This window comes from Pygoscelis adeliae, unplaced genomic scaffold (assembly GCF_000699105.1).
Source record: "Pygoscelis adeliae isolate BGI_AS28 unplaced genomic scaffold, ASM69910v1 Scaffold54, whole genome shotgun sequence".
Classification (NCBI taxonomy): domain Eukaryota; kingdom Metazoa; phylum Chordata; class Aves; order Sphenisciformes; family Spheniscidae; genus Pygoscelis; species Pygoscelis adeliae.
Window position 1 is genome coordinate 4927900 of NW_008824982.1, and position 14915 is coordinate 4942814.

The 14915-nt window shown below is 38.8% G+C and overlaps 1 protein-coding gene across 1 annotated transcript in view; it reads left to right on the forward strand.

Annotated features, from left to right (window-relative positions):
• MCM9 (minichromosome maintenance complex component 9) overlaps positions 1-14915 on the forward strand; it is a 46731-nt gene that overhangs the window by 31345 nt on the left and 471 nt on the right. Inside the window, exons 7-12 of the mRNA XM_009325683.1 lie at positions 1537-1711; positions 3869-4071; positions 5057-5260; positions 6762-6844; positions 11412-11557; positions 13772-14913. Coding sequence (XP_009323958.1) covers positions 1537-1711; positions 3869-4071; positions 5057-5260; positions 6762-6844; positions 11412-11557; positions 13772-14913 — 1953 coding nt within the window. The remainder of the gene's footprint in view (positions 1-1536; positions 1712-3868; positions 4072-5056; positions 5261-6761; positions 6845-11411; positions 11558-13771; positions 14914-14915) is intronic.

Here is a 14915-nt window from a genome sequence, read left to right on the forward strand (position 1 = left end):
GTGGGGGGGGGGGGGGGGTTGAGTTGTGTACCCTCACCACAAGAGGAGATTCTGTGTGGAAATAAATATACATCCAGGCTCTAGTAATGTCTGCAGGGAGCCCTTGAATGCGGTGGAATATGCACAGCAGGAAGGCATGTAGGAGCCATCTTTTCACCTGCATGGAAAGGCCGAGTCCTGCTGGTGGGAGTAGAGTGCTGCCAGATCTGCAGCAGGCGAGAGCGCAGCGCTGAGGCACAGAGCCTTGGCCTTGCCCTTCAGCAAATCTCCAAGCCCGTGCAAGGTTTGGAAAGTAGATGGCACTTTCGGTTTGTATTTACAAAGAAATGTCATCGTCTGGTACTTGCCTGATCTGTTGCTTGCGCCACTTTTTAACAGCATTCTCCATACGTCTGACACAAGGCTAGAGGTTATTTTGCTTTTTTATAATTCTGCTATATGACTGACTGCCCGAGTTGTTCAGTGCAGGGTCCAGGAAACCGGAAAAGATTGGACACAAAGGAGGAGATTCCTCACAACAAGCTAAAGTACACGTTATGTTATCAGGAAACATACATTTCCAATAACTTCTTGCTGACTGGGAACAAATGGCTACTGTGGTGGCTGCGCAGCGATGAGAAGGCCTCCGCACCCTTCTTCCCTGAACCAAGGGAAGTGGTAGGGGGGGCAGATTCTTGGGCAGATTTTGCCATGGCATTCCAGGAGATTTTAGGCTGGTCACAGCTTGTCAGCTACTAGGATATTTTGAGCTGAACACTGAAGTGAAAAAGGAGTGCTAAAGATAGAGAAGAAGCTGGGAAATAGGGAATAGAAGGTTTGAAAGGAGCTGCACATATGAGTGGCCATTTTCACAGCTGTGCAGAGTTTCTGACCTGCCATGCTCCCAGTGTTGTATCACGTGTAGATTTACTGATCTGTGCTGGGAACTTCCCCACACACACCCCCGGCCCTTTCATCCTTGGGCATCTTATATTTTTGTTTTTGCTTAGTGCTTAGAGGAACCCAAAATCTCACAAAGAAATGTAATTGTCTTAGTTTAAAGTGAGAATTTGTCTCCACTTCCTGGGGCCAGGAGTTAAAAGACACTTGAAATAATACTTTTTTCCCAAATTTGTTTTGCAGCTCCAAAATATATGTCTGTTTTAGTAGTTGATGGGGAGGAGGAGCTGACTGGGTCCATTCCATAATTTTGCGATCTTTGCATTTACCCTAATTTTGAGTTTGATCTGGCAGATTTTGTCTTCTTACCCTAATCTCTTTTGTTCAATTAACAAAGTCCTGAAACAAACCACTGTCGAACATGGGAAGCTTAACAGAATCTGCTCCACAGATCCAGGCTAACCTGCCGAATGCTAGTGGAATTTCTTACCAGTAGGTGTAAAGTGAGTTACATGGTAGAGGTATGTGGTGGAGCTAACCTGCTGTTTTGCCTTCTGTCCATGGCACAAACCAGTGCGCTGGGTCCCTTTCTTTCACTCAAGTGCAAACATTCCTGCATTTTAAGAAAAAGTCTGACTGAAGTAATTGATTCTTCAGGTTTGACAGTGACTGCTGTGAAGGACTTTGGGGAATGGAACTTGGAAGCTGGAGCACTCGTGCTTGCAGATGGAGGCCTTTGTTGCATTGACGAGTTCAATAGTATTAAAGAACATGACAGAACCAGTATCCATGAAGCAATGGAGCAACAAACCATCAGTGTTGCAAAAGCAGGGTAAGTGGCATGTTAACATATGTGATAAAACATCATAAGATGCTTCTCTTGTACTTAGAAGTTGGAGGGAGGTTTGTCATGCTGATTAAATGTTTTCTTTGTTGTACTTAATATTTGTTCTCAGCAGTATTCATAAACTAGACGAGTCAACGTTTCAAAGGACAGTGCACTATCCTTTGAGGAGGTTTGCTTTGAAGAGGTTGCAAGTGATCCAAATAAATGCATACCCTCTTCACTGTTGGGTTTTCAATCTACCACTGTAGACCACGGCACTTTCCTAAGACTTGGTGTTCTTTTTCTTGTCCTTTGTTGCGAGTGGTCATAATAACGATACGTGAAATGAGAAACTGTGAAATTTTTATTGGAACTCAGAAAGCGGGACTTCATTTCTCCAAAATCCAGTAATACTGCATGGTAACAAAACCAAGAGATTTCCAGGCTGCTGAATTTTATATGTTGGGCGTGGCATAAATATAAATTCCTGCTTACTTTCAGTTCCTTGCTTCCTTTTTCAAAGTAGTGTGTGTTCAAATCTGCTATTTTCCCCCCTGCCACTTTGCTCTTTGAGCTCAAATCTCATTCTGTCAGTCATACGCAGCTCTTGTCCAGGCCCAAATAATTTCCTGACTGGTATTGCTGAAATCTCTGCTGCTCAAAAGGCGTCACCCTTTCCACATTCCTGTTTGTTGCCTTCAACTCAGCTCTTGCTCTGATCACATCTTCTTGGCTCCTCTAACTGATCATGTCCTTTATTCTGATCATCTCCACTGAAGCTCTCTTTAGCCTCTTTGGTTTTATGCCTTTTTTAACTCCTTTAGGTGCTTCATAACTCAGCTCCTTTCTGCCTCTTTCTTCTTTGGGATTTTGCTGAACATCTTGCTGTTGCCTGTAAGACAGATCTAATGCATCTTCTTTTCCCTATGTCATGTCAAGGATTTTAGCCATACTGTGCTGTATGTTGAAAACAACCATGAATTTGCCTGAATTTACCCATTCATCATAAAAATACCTTCTAAAGTGGCACTTTTTCTCCCAACTCAATTCTGATGCATCCCCTGTAAATATGCTAGGCAGACAGCGGATAAGTAATGCTGCTCTCACCTGGGAGATTACTGGCCTTTGCCAGTAATCTGGCTGGGGACAAATATTTGGAGTCAATGTGGTCCTATCTACTTAGTAAGATAGTGACCTATTTTAGCCGGATTCGTTGTTGCAGTTGGTTGGTTTTGTAGACCCCAAAACACAGTTTGCTAACTTGCATATAGCCTCAGTTGCTCACTTTTAAGGACTACCTCTAATGAGGATTTTTTGAGTAGTAACTTAGCACAGATAGGTTAAGCACTTTGTTAATTTAAGGTCTTATTTTGGTGCATGGGAGAGAAGGTTTTTTTTCCCATTGGGTATAAGCTAATAGAAGATCTGTGGTCCTTCCTCTCAGTTACAGAAGAACTTTGGACGTGAGGCAGCAGTTAACTCAGGAGCTGACTAGAAATAGCTCGGTGACAAACCGAAGTTAGAATACTTCTGCTGCTGCCTTAACCAAAAGGATTACATTGGAACTACTAGTATAAAAATAATCTCTCCCCACATCTGAAAACACATGCCAAGATAGCATGGTTAAGAGAGGAAAATGGCTATTTCCCTGGAGAAACAGTTGATGTGGCTGCTGTCATTGTTTGGTTGGGTTCATAATTCATAACATGTTTACACAAAGGAATAAAACATACATTTATATTACATTTTACTTTGCTTTCTTAAAATGTGTATTAAGCTAAAATGTTACTTTCCATCATAAAAAAGTGTTTCTGTACTGTATAAATCAGCAAAGTAGTATTTATTTCTGAAAAGTTATGTTTGTTTTCACCATCTAAGGTCATAGCTGTATATAGCTGTATATAGATTACTCATGGCAATATTGCTCAGTTACTTTTGGTATCCTGATCACTGTCTTTCTGTCTAGTTCCTATTCTCTGACTGAGAAATGCTGTATATATAATCTCTATTAATACAATAATTGTGTCTATTGTTTAGCTCTTATGGTCTTTAAAGGTAAGATGTGCTCTTTATAACATAAAAACGTGATAATTTTTAACACTTTGGAATCATTTCCCCCACCCAATTTAATTCAACCATAATGTTCACCATACTTTTCTCTAGCTTGGTGTGCAAGCTTAATACAAGGACAACTATCCTGGCAGCAACAAACCCAAAAGGCCATTATGACCCTAATGAGTCTGTCTCTGTCAACATAGCTCTTGGCAGTCCCTTGTTGAGCAGATTTGACCTGGTCTTAGTTTTGTTAGATACAAAGAATGAGGAATGGGACCGCATCATTTCATCCTTCATCTTGCAAAATAAAGGTAAGAGTAGTCTTTTAAAATTATAAGGTGTTTTTGTTGTTTGGTTGGTTCTTTTAATTTCCTCACCTTTCAGTTTCATTTGTTATTCTTGAGTCTTTCATGTTAATTTTTGCTGTGGTAGTTTCCTGCAGTATGGTTGTTTTTCAAGTAGGAGTAAGATAGAGATCACTAATTAATTAATAGGGGTGAGCTGAGAACACTATACTTTCACTCTGTGAGCACTTACAAGAGATTTCGGCCCAGACTGCTCAGTAAGTGGATGGTTTCCATCTTGCGCCTTTACCTTGCTTGATGTGCAGATCCTACACACCATGCAATTGTACATGCTGTTAACAGGAAACTTAATTCAGACAGAACAAATCTGAGCTGCGCATGCTGCAGTGCTCAAAGAGTGAACAATAGTGTTCCCTACAAGGCATTCTGTGCTCTGAAATTAGAGAAGGCAGTGTGATTTGATTTTAACCAGCCCCTTCTCCATCCACTTCGGGAGCATGGCCTTGATCCCCGTTAGGGAAGAAGTGGTTAGAGGAAACTTCTTCAGCTGGCTTCCTTCCCCTCCCAGAATGTTTCCCCGCAAAAAATGTTCAGAATATGGCAGGTAGCTTTTGGTTCCTACGAAGTAGGTAAAATGGCCAGAGGCGGTACACGTAGCATTCATGTACGTTCATGTAGCATTTTACATTTTAAGGAATACTAGAGCACTCAGTACTGACTGTACCATCTGGTGGGCAGCGAATCTGACAGCAGTTCTGTTGAAATTACTGGAGGCTTTACTGTGGATTTTCATAGGGGAGGGATTCAGTGGTGTGTAAGATTCCGCACTGGAATTTGACCAAGTCCTTGAGTACTAGTGTACAGACAACCCAGTATGCCCCAGAAATACAGTAATGTGTCTTGTATGTCACTTGTCTGTTTAGCAGGAATTCTTAGGAAAAAGCTTGATGTCTGTTGTTATAAAATTACTGACTAGGCAGTTGTTATACAGGTTGCCCAAGCAAATCAGAAAAGCTGTGGAGCATGGAAAAGATGAAAACCTACTTCTGCCTTATAAAAAGTATACAGCCAAAATTGTCTGATGAGAGCAACCTGATCCTTGTACGCTACTATCAAATGCAGCGTCAGAGTGACTGCAGAAATGCTGCCCGAACTACCATTCGCTTATTAGAGAGTTTGATACGCCTTGCAGAAGGTAAGGCCGTGGCGATTTTATTTTTAGTCTAACAATTAACCTTTATAAAATGAGCAGATCAGGAGTATAATTATAGCCAGTAAGCAAAGTAGCAGCTTTTCCATAGAGGTAGGGATAGGTGATGCTTGTATTGTTTTATCTTTCTAATCTAAAGAGACTTGGGGTTGGAGATTTTGAATATGGGAAAGGGTGTTATATTTAGATTATCAAAATCAGTTTTAATTTTGCCGTTCTCACACCCATAATAAAAACTAGAACCACTGGAAGAAATGACATTTGAGAGAGAAATCTCAGAAGTTACGTGTCTTTATGAAAAGCAATCTCAGCATTATTTTACTTCATTTGAGCCCTGGGTTGCCATCCTACTCAGCCTGAGGAAAGGCGTCAAGTATTTGCTTCTATCCTAAAATTAATATAACATCAAAAATAACACATTTTTGTTTCCTTAAATATCAATGATCAAGCCTGTATTTTGCAATAGGACTTCAACATTTCCAGCTCTGAGTTCAAATCATATTTCATTTATAAGAACAAAAACAAAGGAAGCAGTAGGTCTCTGTCTTAACAGGATTTTGTTTTATAAAGTGGCATATCAGATATTTGTAGGATGAATTTAAAAGAATGTTCTGTATTTTTGTATAACAGCCATAAATGGTCTTTATGCTATTGTATGCCAGTCAGCAATGTAGTGTTTCCTGCATCAGATGTTTATATTTTGTTCTCCATTTGGGGGGAAAAATTATTTAAATTAAAGGCATTCCTAACTTTCAGGGATTCACATGTTATTTTCACATTCAGTGTTTCTTCTATTCTTATGCATCGACATGATTGGGACTTTTAGTAGCATTCTGTTCTTTCAAAGTATTATATAGGTGGTATTAATTAACCTGCCTTTCTCTTGCTGAATAAGAACTGTGTGTGTTTCCACGGCCAATTAGGAGGAGAGTTTCATGTGGTAAATTATTTGCATTATATCCATTTGCAAAAATCAGTTTCGTTTTGCTGACTTAAGAAAGGGAAGGAAGAAAAAATAAAGCTATTGTAGAGAAAAGCGTATTAAATAATACTAAATTTGTGACACAGACCAGTTAGGAGAAATCAAATCTTTTCTGACCTTTGATGAAAATTAGACTTAATTTTTTACTTTACGGTGATGACACATACCTACATAGATAGGGATGTTTCATATCACACTCTTCGTTGTGATATCCAGCACTTCACATTTTTTAACTCTAGCATTTTGAGCATCTTTATTCGAACTGTCACGGTAACTGTAACCCAGAAGTCCCATGACATTCTTTTCTAGTAAAACTAAGCCTTGCAATTCCTGTTGAAATTGACACTAAAATCAAAAGGATTATATTCATGTTCAAGTTAGGCCCATACACAAGTTTTTGAAGAGCTGAAGAAATTTGAAGAGATACCCCGTCCTTTCTAGTACAAAAAAATTGCTTTTTGACTTTGGTAACGCTTGCTTTCAATGCCCATTTATTTTTGATAGCTCATGCCCGGTTGATGTTTAGGGATACTGTGACTTTGGAAGATGCTGTAACTGTGGTGTCGGTGATGGAATCTTCTATGCAGGTAAGGTTTCTTGCAGACATTGCCACTGCTGCAATACCGCAGTTAAGGGATTCAGTTTATCATGTAGATATATGCCAGCTCCCTTCATTGCTTTGGGGAGGGTTTCATGCACTCATGGAAAGTAGGTCATCAGAGACCTTGACAAGTCATTTTTAGTCCATCTTGATTATTAAAATCCTTAGATTATCCTGAAAAATCTGGATTGGTGATAAAGGCTTGGTACCTTTTTTTTGTAGACTTTTCAGCCTAAGTGAAGTTTTGGCATGCTATTGGCTTTTGGTAATCTACATTTTAAAGGCCTTTTGAGCCAGAAATTGGGTCTATATTGCTATGTTTAATAGCCTCTGATGAGTTTTTCTTCCATGATGTTATCCTGTCACTCATTAACTAGATATAAGAGAACCAAATCATTTTTTTGGAGCAAGTTTCGAACAGTTGCCGAGACCTACGCTTTATTTTGCCATTAGATCACTTTAAAATATGTTGGTGGTGATACTACAACTCAGAACTTTTGTTGCTGTACACTGAAAATTGTGCATTCCAATTATCACCTGGATTTGTGTAATGTTTCTATGTAAAAAGGCATTGAAAAAATACTGAAGGCTATATTTTAGTTTACTGTAACATCATTAGGATGTTGAATGTAAAGAAAAAGCAACACATTTAGAATTAACAAAAGGAATGTGAATCTGATAGAGGCTTTTTTTTAATGGCAATGTGGAAAATAATATAGACGCTATTACTTCAGATAGAATATTTTTAAGGAAACTAAATCTTCATGCTTTGGAGTAGAAAAAAAATTACCATAAGCAGATTATCCAAAGTTTTATGCATGGGGATTTTTAGCACGTCTGAAATATTTGGTTTTGGCTCTGTCAGAGGTAGTGTACTCCACAGATGACTGGTCTGATCCAAAATGGCATTTCCTATTTTTCTCTATTGGTTGATATGAATATACTCAAATTAAAACAATTTTATATAGCACCCATTAGCTCAATGGACTTTAAAGACCTTTGCAGGAGTAGATATGCTCCTTTTTTGGAGATAAAGCTTTTCAGGATAGATGCACAGTCACATATGGCAGGTAGGCACTTACGATCTCCTGTGTTCTTTCAATGAGGGTTGAGAGACTAATTGCAGTTTGTGCCACAGATAGCCTACTGCACAGTGTTGCAAATGGAATTTGTCTCAAAAATACTACAGGGCCTGACCTTATTAAGTAGCAAAAGATTATTCCGCTGTGTGCTGCAATTCATCTTGCACTGTTTTGAAGAGCTCAGCTTTTCAATGACAGCACTGCATCTAAGTTAAACTAAGAAGCTGTACTAATATATCCAGTTGAAACAGCAGAAGATATCACATAAGTGTTCATTAACTGTAATTAAGCCTGTAGTTAACTAGATGGGAATTTGATGGGACACTGGTTTCAAAACAATATGGTTTTGAAATCTGAAATACTCAATTTTGTTTTCATAACAGACCAAAAAGTGGAATGTACGTATATAATAATACTGAATGTGTATTGTCATCTGTGTATCTCTCTACCTCATCAGCACAAATAAATGTAAAAGAATTGTTTTAACTGTGGGTCACTTTTTCATATTTATACAGCCCTGCCCTCAAGGGCTGCAGTTTGCATAACAAGCATCTATCTAATAAGAGTCAGTGAGAAAATTGCAGAAGACTTCCTGGGAGTAGTTGGTATGCTCATCATATTTGCTCCACTCTTCACTTCTTATGAGCAAGTAGGCAAATGTGTTCTTTTTTGCTAGGAATCTGCAAATTTGAGATCTGCTATTTAAGGCCAAATTTACGTTCCTCCTGGAAAGTATAAATGAGTCACTGAAACAGTTTATTTTTGAAGGAAGTGATTTATTTGTTTTATTAAAAAAATAGAAGTAACATGCAAAAGTGTATTTTCAGAAATTGATTCCTTCTCTAGAAAAAAAAACACTTTATGTATAGATACATCCTGTGTTTCCTGCCTAATTGTCAGTCTGTAGAATGAGGTTGTAAATGGGGAAGTACCAGTGCCATTCTTGAAGGACTGGCTGCCACCTTTCAGCTCAGCAAACTCTGTCTTCAACACTGTCTTTGCAACTTCTACAAAAAGTCATATTCTTGCCAGTATAAAATCAAAGTTCACAGTTCTCAGGTCAGTGTTCAGTTATTTCTTGTGAGCCCTCCTGGGAAGGAGGACTATCACATTTTCATCACCAACCTAGTTCATTGGGTTTTTTTGTTTGTTTCGTTCTCTAATTCACCCTTATTTTTCTCTTTCCTACTTTGTCTTCGTGAGCATATTCTAATCCCCCTGGCTTGATCTTTTCTTTGCCTCATTTCCTCTTTGTTAACATTGTTTCCCTCCTTCTCTTAGTCATGTTTTCGTCCTTGTTTTATTCCCTTTCCAATCCCTCTCCTCTTACTCCCTTTTTACATGTTGTCTTCCCGTCCTTAGGCACTTCTACACCCTTCCTTTCTGCTTACTTTCCCTGTAATACTTTCTTTTTTCTCTCTGTTCCAGATCCTCTGCCCTCAGTTCCACAGTGTGTGGATTTGTCATGTGGCTACCTTCCTCTCCTCAAAATGATATCTCAGAGGGGCAGATATCTCAGAGATGTAAGCACTAGCACAGGAATGAAACTTTACTGATATCTTAAATTCAGTCCCAACCTACTTAGAATTTCACACAGACACACACACACACACACAGAGGAACATTTAAAAGAAACTCATTATGATAGCCAAGTAAAATACTGAAAAGTCAGTGAGGGCGAGACATAATTGTACCCCTTGGGCATATATCTCAAGATATATAATCGTGTGTTCCTTTATTTCCCATTGGATCCTTAGGTCACAGGTTGACAGTACTCAAGCCAAAAGCAACTATCCTTTGTCAGTGTTTTTCTCAATGTTTTATTACCTGCTCTTCTGAAGGTAGAATTCTATATTTCTTCATGTGTTTTTCTGTGGAATTCATCTCCAGTGTGTTTTAGTATTTCAGAAATATCAATTCACTTATCTTCACGCAGTCCTTGTGAAGTGATGGGCTGGTGCTACTCCTGTTCTATGATCTGGAGCTGAATTATGCATGATCCAGAAGAAATTGTCCACTGGAGCATACCCCATGAGAAATGGTTAGGGCCCCAGTTTCAGAGCAGTAGCATTTTGAGTGTTTGAGCACACTTCTGTTGACTGCAGTTTCCTTCTGTGCCCACACCACATCAGGCTCCCAGTTACAGATTTATTGCCTTTCAAAACCTTTGCTTAACTGACTCATTCTGAATCACAAGAACTGGAACTTAGTGTCAGAGACAGAATGTAGTTCTCCTTGGCTGCTTTTAATCGTCCTAACCAAGAGACTGGACTTTCCTTTCTACAGTCCCTGCCTCATTAACTATGAACCTTCCAGTCCTTGAAACACATACAGCAGAGAGGTTCTACAACAACCTTTTCCATGGCTACAGACTAATGCTTCTACTTAGAACAGATCTACCATGTTCCTGAAGTGATCTGCAAAAAAAACCCCAAGTGATAACTTCAATGGGATGCATTAATGGTTGCATGGACAGCCTTAGTTTTAGCACTGTGTAGTTTTAGAGGGCTTTAGTTTGCCACCAGAATGATGTTTTTTCAATGTAAATTATTTTTTAATACAAAATTTTAACATTTCAAAATGGAAGAACCAGATATTGCCACAGATGAAAATGTGTGGTCCATGTGATGCCGTATGTAGCAATTTCTGGTTGTAGAGACTCTGTTGACTTTTGCTATTGCTCTCATGGCATGATATGCATCTTGTTCATTAGTTGTGTTGAGCTTTATAGATTAGACAGGAGTGGTAAATGCTAGCTAATCTGTGGCAAAATAGAGGGTTTGTGGTGTGGGGTTTTTTTTCCAAAGAGCAATTAACTACAGACTATTCTAGACTATTTGTTGTGAAACAAATCACTTTGTGCAGATGCTCTGTTCCAAATAAAAACTACTTCATTTTTCGCAAGGCACAGCACAATTGTCCCAGATTAAAATCACTTGCTCTCTGGAATTATTCCTGAATAGTTAGTTACTTGTAAAGAGCTATTCAGAAATATTTTTGCTGGTCAATTTACCCTGTGTTGACAAGCCTTAATACCCAGGTCTTTCCATTTAAATAATTAGGCAAAGCTAATGAAAACTTTCAGCAATCAGAACTTCTTCAGTTATAAAAGTGTCTCACATGGGCAGAATTTTTACTAGGTATAATTTCTTTAATCCTAATCTCCATTTCTAGTCATCATGTTCTCAAGCCTTAAGTGGACTTTCCATTTTTTGTATAAATAAAAATAAACCAGTACGAGTAAACTGCAGGCTTGATCATATAATTGCTTTATGCGTATGAGCAACATTGCCTGTGTGAGCAGACCTAATAGGATTATTTGTGTGAATACAGTTACTCAGTAAATATTTGCTACCTTAAGCTTTAAAATATCTAAGGGAGAGTTGTGTATAAAATGGCCTCTGGTGTTTAAATTTGGTGCTGAATAATAAAGATAGCTTCCTATTTTTTTTTATCTCTTTGGTGACATAGGGGGGTGCACTTCTCGGTGGCGTCAATGCCTTACACAGCTCATTTCCAGAAAATCCAATGGCACAGTACCGAACACAGTGTGAACTCATATTGGAGCGACTGGAGCTGCAAGATCTTCTGCACAAAGAGCTACAAAGACTTGACAGGTTATAATATGCAGAGTAACAAAATAATTCAATAGCGAAAAAGAATTGTTTGACAATAATATCTGGAGAGGGTCTAAAAATAGAATCTGACATTGGGAAGGGACTTGTTCTTTAGAGGACATGGATAAGCAGGGAGATTGTTTTAAAGTAGCACTCTGAGATCATTACAAGATCATTTCTCTCTTTGGGTTATAGAATTTACAAAGAATTTAAGAACATTTTAATCAGTTCCCAAGTCATATCTCAATTCTATGCTCACGTAAGTTTCAGTGGAGCTTCTTAGGGTCAAAAGGCCAGATTCTGTAGCTGAGCAAATAATTTTATATAACCTTTTGTTACTTGCTTGGTAAAATACAGCAGATCTGCTTCATATTTTTTAAGCCTTCTTTTGTGTTGGGCTTGTCAGGATCCTTCCCTTTCTGTTAATGGAAAATACAAGCCTGAATCAAAGTTCTGTTCTGGGTGATTTTTCTTTTTTACACGCTGGAATTTTCACTGTCTCTTCTCTAGTTTTCAGCTCACTGCAATAATCTTTGGAAAGTCTATTTGCTGTTATTGATAGAAAACTTTTAACTTACTGGGGCTGAGAGGAAAACACTAGGATTGGAAGGAAAGAAAATACAAAAAAATAACATTTGTTTCCTGAAATGAGATTAGGCTCTAAAAAAATTCTTACTTTCTTATTGTGAAAGGAAGATAAAAGATTAATGTTATCGAAGCTAATGGAATAAGAACAGCTGGGAAAATACACTTTTTCCTTTAAATATTTTTCAGACTTATTTTGTAACTTATAGTAAGGACATCTTAAATAACCACAGAGGCAATAAAAGCAGATGAAAGTTGGATATCTCCAGCAGACAGACAAAAGCTAGTTTTAAAACAGAGGTGTTCATAAGGGATCGTAGAAATGTAGGATGGGATGGGAGATCAAATACAGAGACCGGATCAGGTCTGTGTTTGCCCTTCCTGGCAGGGGCTTGTGTTACCTGCTCCAAAGGCCTTCTAACGAAGAGGATTTTCCGTTGCCATTGGGTCGTCTGTTCCAGTATTGCTCCATCCTAATGCTCATAAAGGTTTTCCTAATATCCCACTGAATCCCCTATGCTGCAAATTAAGCTGATTTCTTCTTCCCTGCCTCTTAGGCAGCTTAGAGAATACTAAATGAATGTCCTCTTTGAAACAACCTATTCTGTATTAGACTTCTCCCATGCATTCCCCCTAAACTATAATTCAGTAAAACAAGCATGTGTCTTTCAGTCCTTCTTGATGAGTCAGATAATTTCTGCTACTTTCCATCAAAAGCTTAAGAATAAGCATATTAGTGAATAATGATAATAATGATTCTAAAAGATACATGTCAATATAGTGTTTTCTCTCTCATATAGCAGAGGAGCTGTTTGTAATGCATAGGAATCATTTCACCTACACTAATGCAGTCACTTTGGGGATAGAATGTGGCTGCTCTTCACCCATGGTTAGAATCACCATTTAGCAAAAAGCAGAATGCTCGCTCTCTTGGAAATTATATGTTTAGGCACAATAGACAGAATATCAGCTATCCTGAGATTGGAGGGAACCCTCATTCTGGCACCTCTGTTGTTTTGGAGGGCCCTGAGAATATTAACAGCCACAGACAGTGATAATTAAGTTTTATAGGTGATCTGAGATGCTTTCACTCTATCATGTGGAGTTTTTGACATGTTGGGTCCATAGTGACTGTGAGAGAAAACCACCAGCAACCACTATTCCAAGTAATACCTAGGTTTTCCATTCTGATAACTCGTTTGAGGCTTTGCCTTGCTCAGGAGAAAATCTGATGAGGTTCCTGTTCTAGAAGATATACTTACAGAATATGTAATCCCTCAGGGACTCTAGCAATGGCTGTAAGTGGTACGAAGCTTTTTATTTGGGGTTTTTTGGGGGTTTTTTTTTTGGTTTCCCAAGGAAATGAAGTTTAGGTGGTTGCTTTCTCTGTCCATCTGCCTATCTTTTATTGGGGACACTAAATTCTGCCACTTACTGTAGAAGGTGCTGAAAGATCACAGGCTGCAACACCAGTGTTTGGAGCTATATATGAAACTTAATAATGCAGTTTTGTGACCTACATTATTTGTAGCTTTTCACCATTTATACATATGAAGCATCACTAATGCAATAAAGAAAGAAAAAAATGAAAAATAAATTACTATTGCTTCATTTTTTTTCATTCCATAGATTACAAAAGGAAAATTCATGCCAGCTGCAGCCTGAAGAGACAAGTTTCAGCAGTACTACAAGATGCTTGAACAAGGATACATTTGGGCAGTCAAAGCAAATGTCTCAGTCAGAACCTTCAAATCAACAAGAGAGTAACTCCAGGCCACAGCCTTCTTTGCCCGAAGGCCACTGTGAAGGGGAGGTACACCTAGAACCCTTATGCAAACCGGCACATGGTAATAACAAAAATACAAACCACTTGATTAAACATAGTAAGAGAGGTGATGATGGCAGCCTGGCATGGTTTGACAGCCTGGAAGAGAGCAACACTGATGCTGAAGAAACTTTTCAGAAAAAGTCTCCAGTGCCCGAGATACCTCCAAATAACTTGGCTTCAGAAACCCTGTGTAAAACATCCTGTTCTGAAGAAAGAAGTGCTTCAATACCAAGGAAGGGAAATGGAATGAGAGAGTCGCTAGCAACTGTGAATCTACATGCTCCTTTGGAACGGGACAAAGTTTCCAAGATAAGCAGGAAAAGGACTGAAGAACACAGTCTTTCTTCAGAAGCAAATATTCAAGACCCAGCATCACCAAGTGCTAGTGTGCAGGATTCAGTTGTTACACAACGGGTTTCTAAAAGCTGGCAGAGACTGCACACGGAGAAATCACATGGATTCTTTACAAGTACGCAGGACCCCAAGGCAAAGGCCCTTCCTTCAGTATTACCTGCATCTGGCCTGCCAGATCTTTCAAGTGATGCAGATTCTGTGCTAGGGGAGGAAAAGAACAGCCTATCTGTAGCAGCAAAAACTGCAACCATTTCCATGAGAAAACGAAGTAAAGGTCAAGTAGTGAAGGAAGCAAAGGTAGTAAGTTCCCATGAGCCAGAAATCCTTGACAGTGAAAGTCCTCCAGCAGCTAAACTAGCTAAATTTTCCTTCAGACCAAGAACAAAACTTGGTCATTCGTCAGAGAAGAAAAATGAAGAATTTTCTCTTTTTCAGAGTGAGACTATTTTTAAGCCTGGAGGGCGGCTCCAGGGAGAGCAGCTGCCAGAAGAATGCTGCCCCCCTGAGAAATCCAAGATGTCATTGACTCGCTTAGGAAAAAATAGTTTGGAAAAACGATCAATTGATAATAAAGAGAGAGGAGAGCAACAG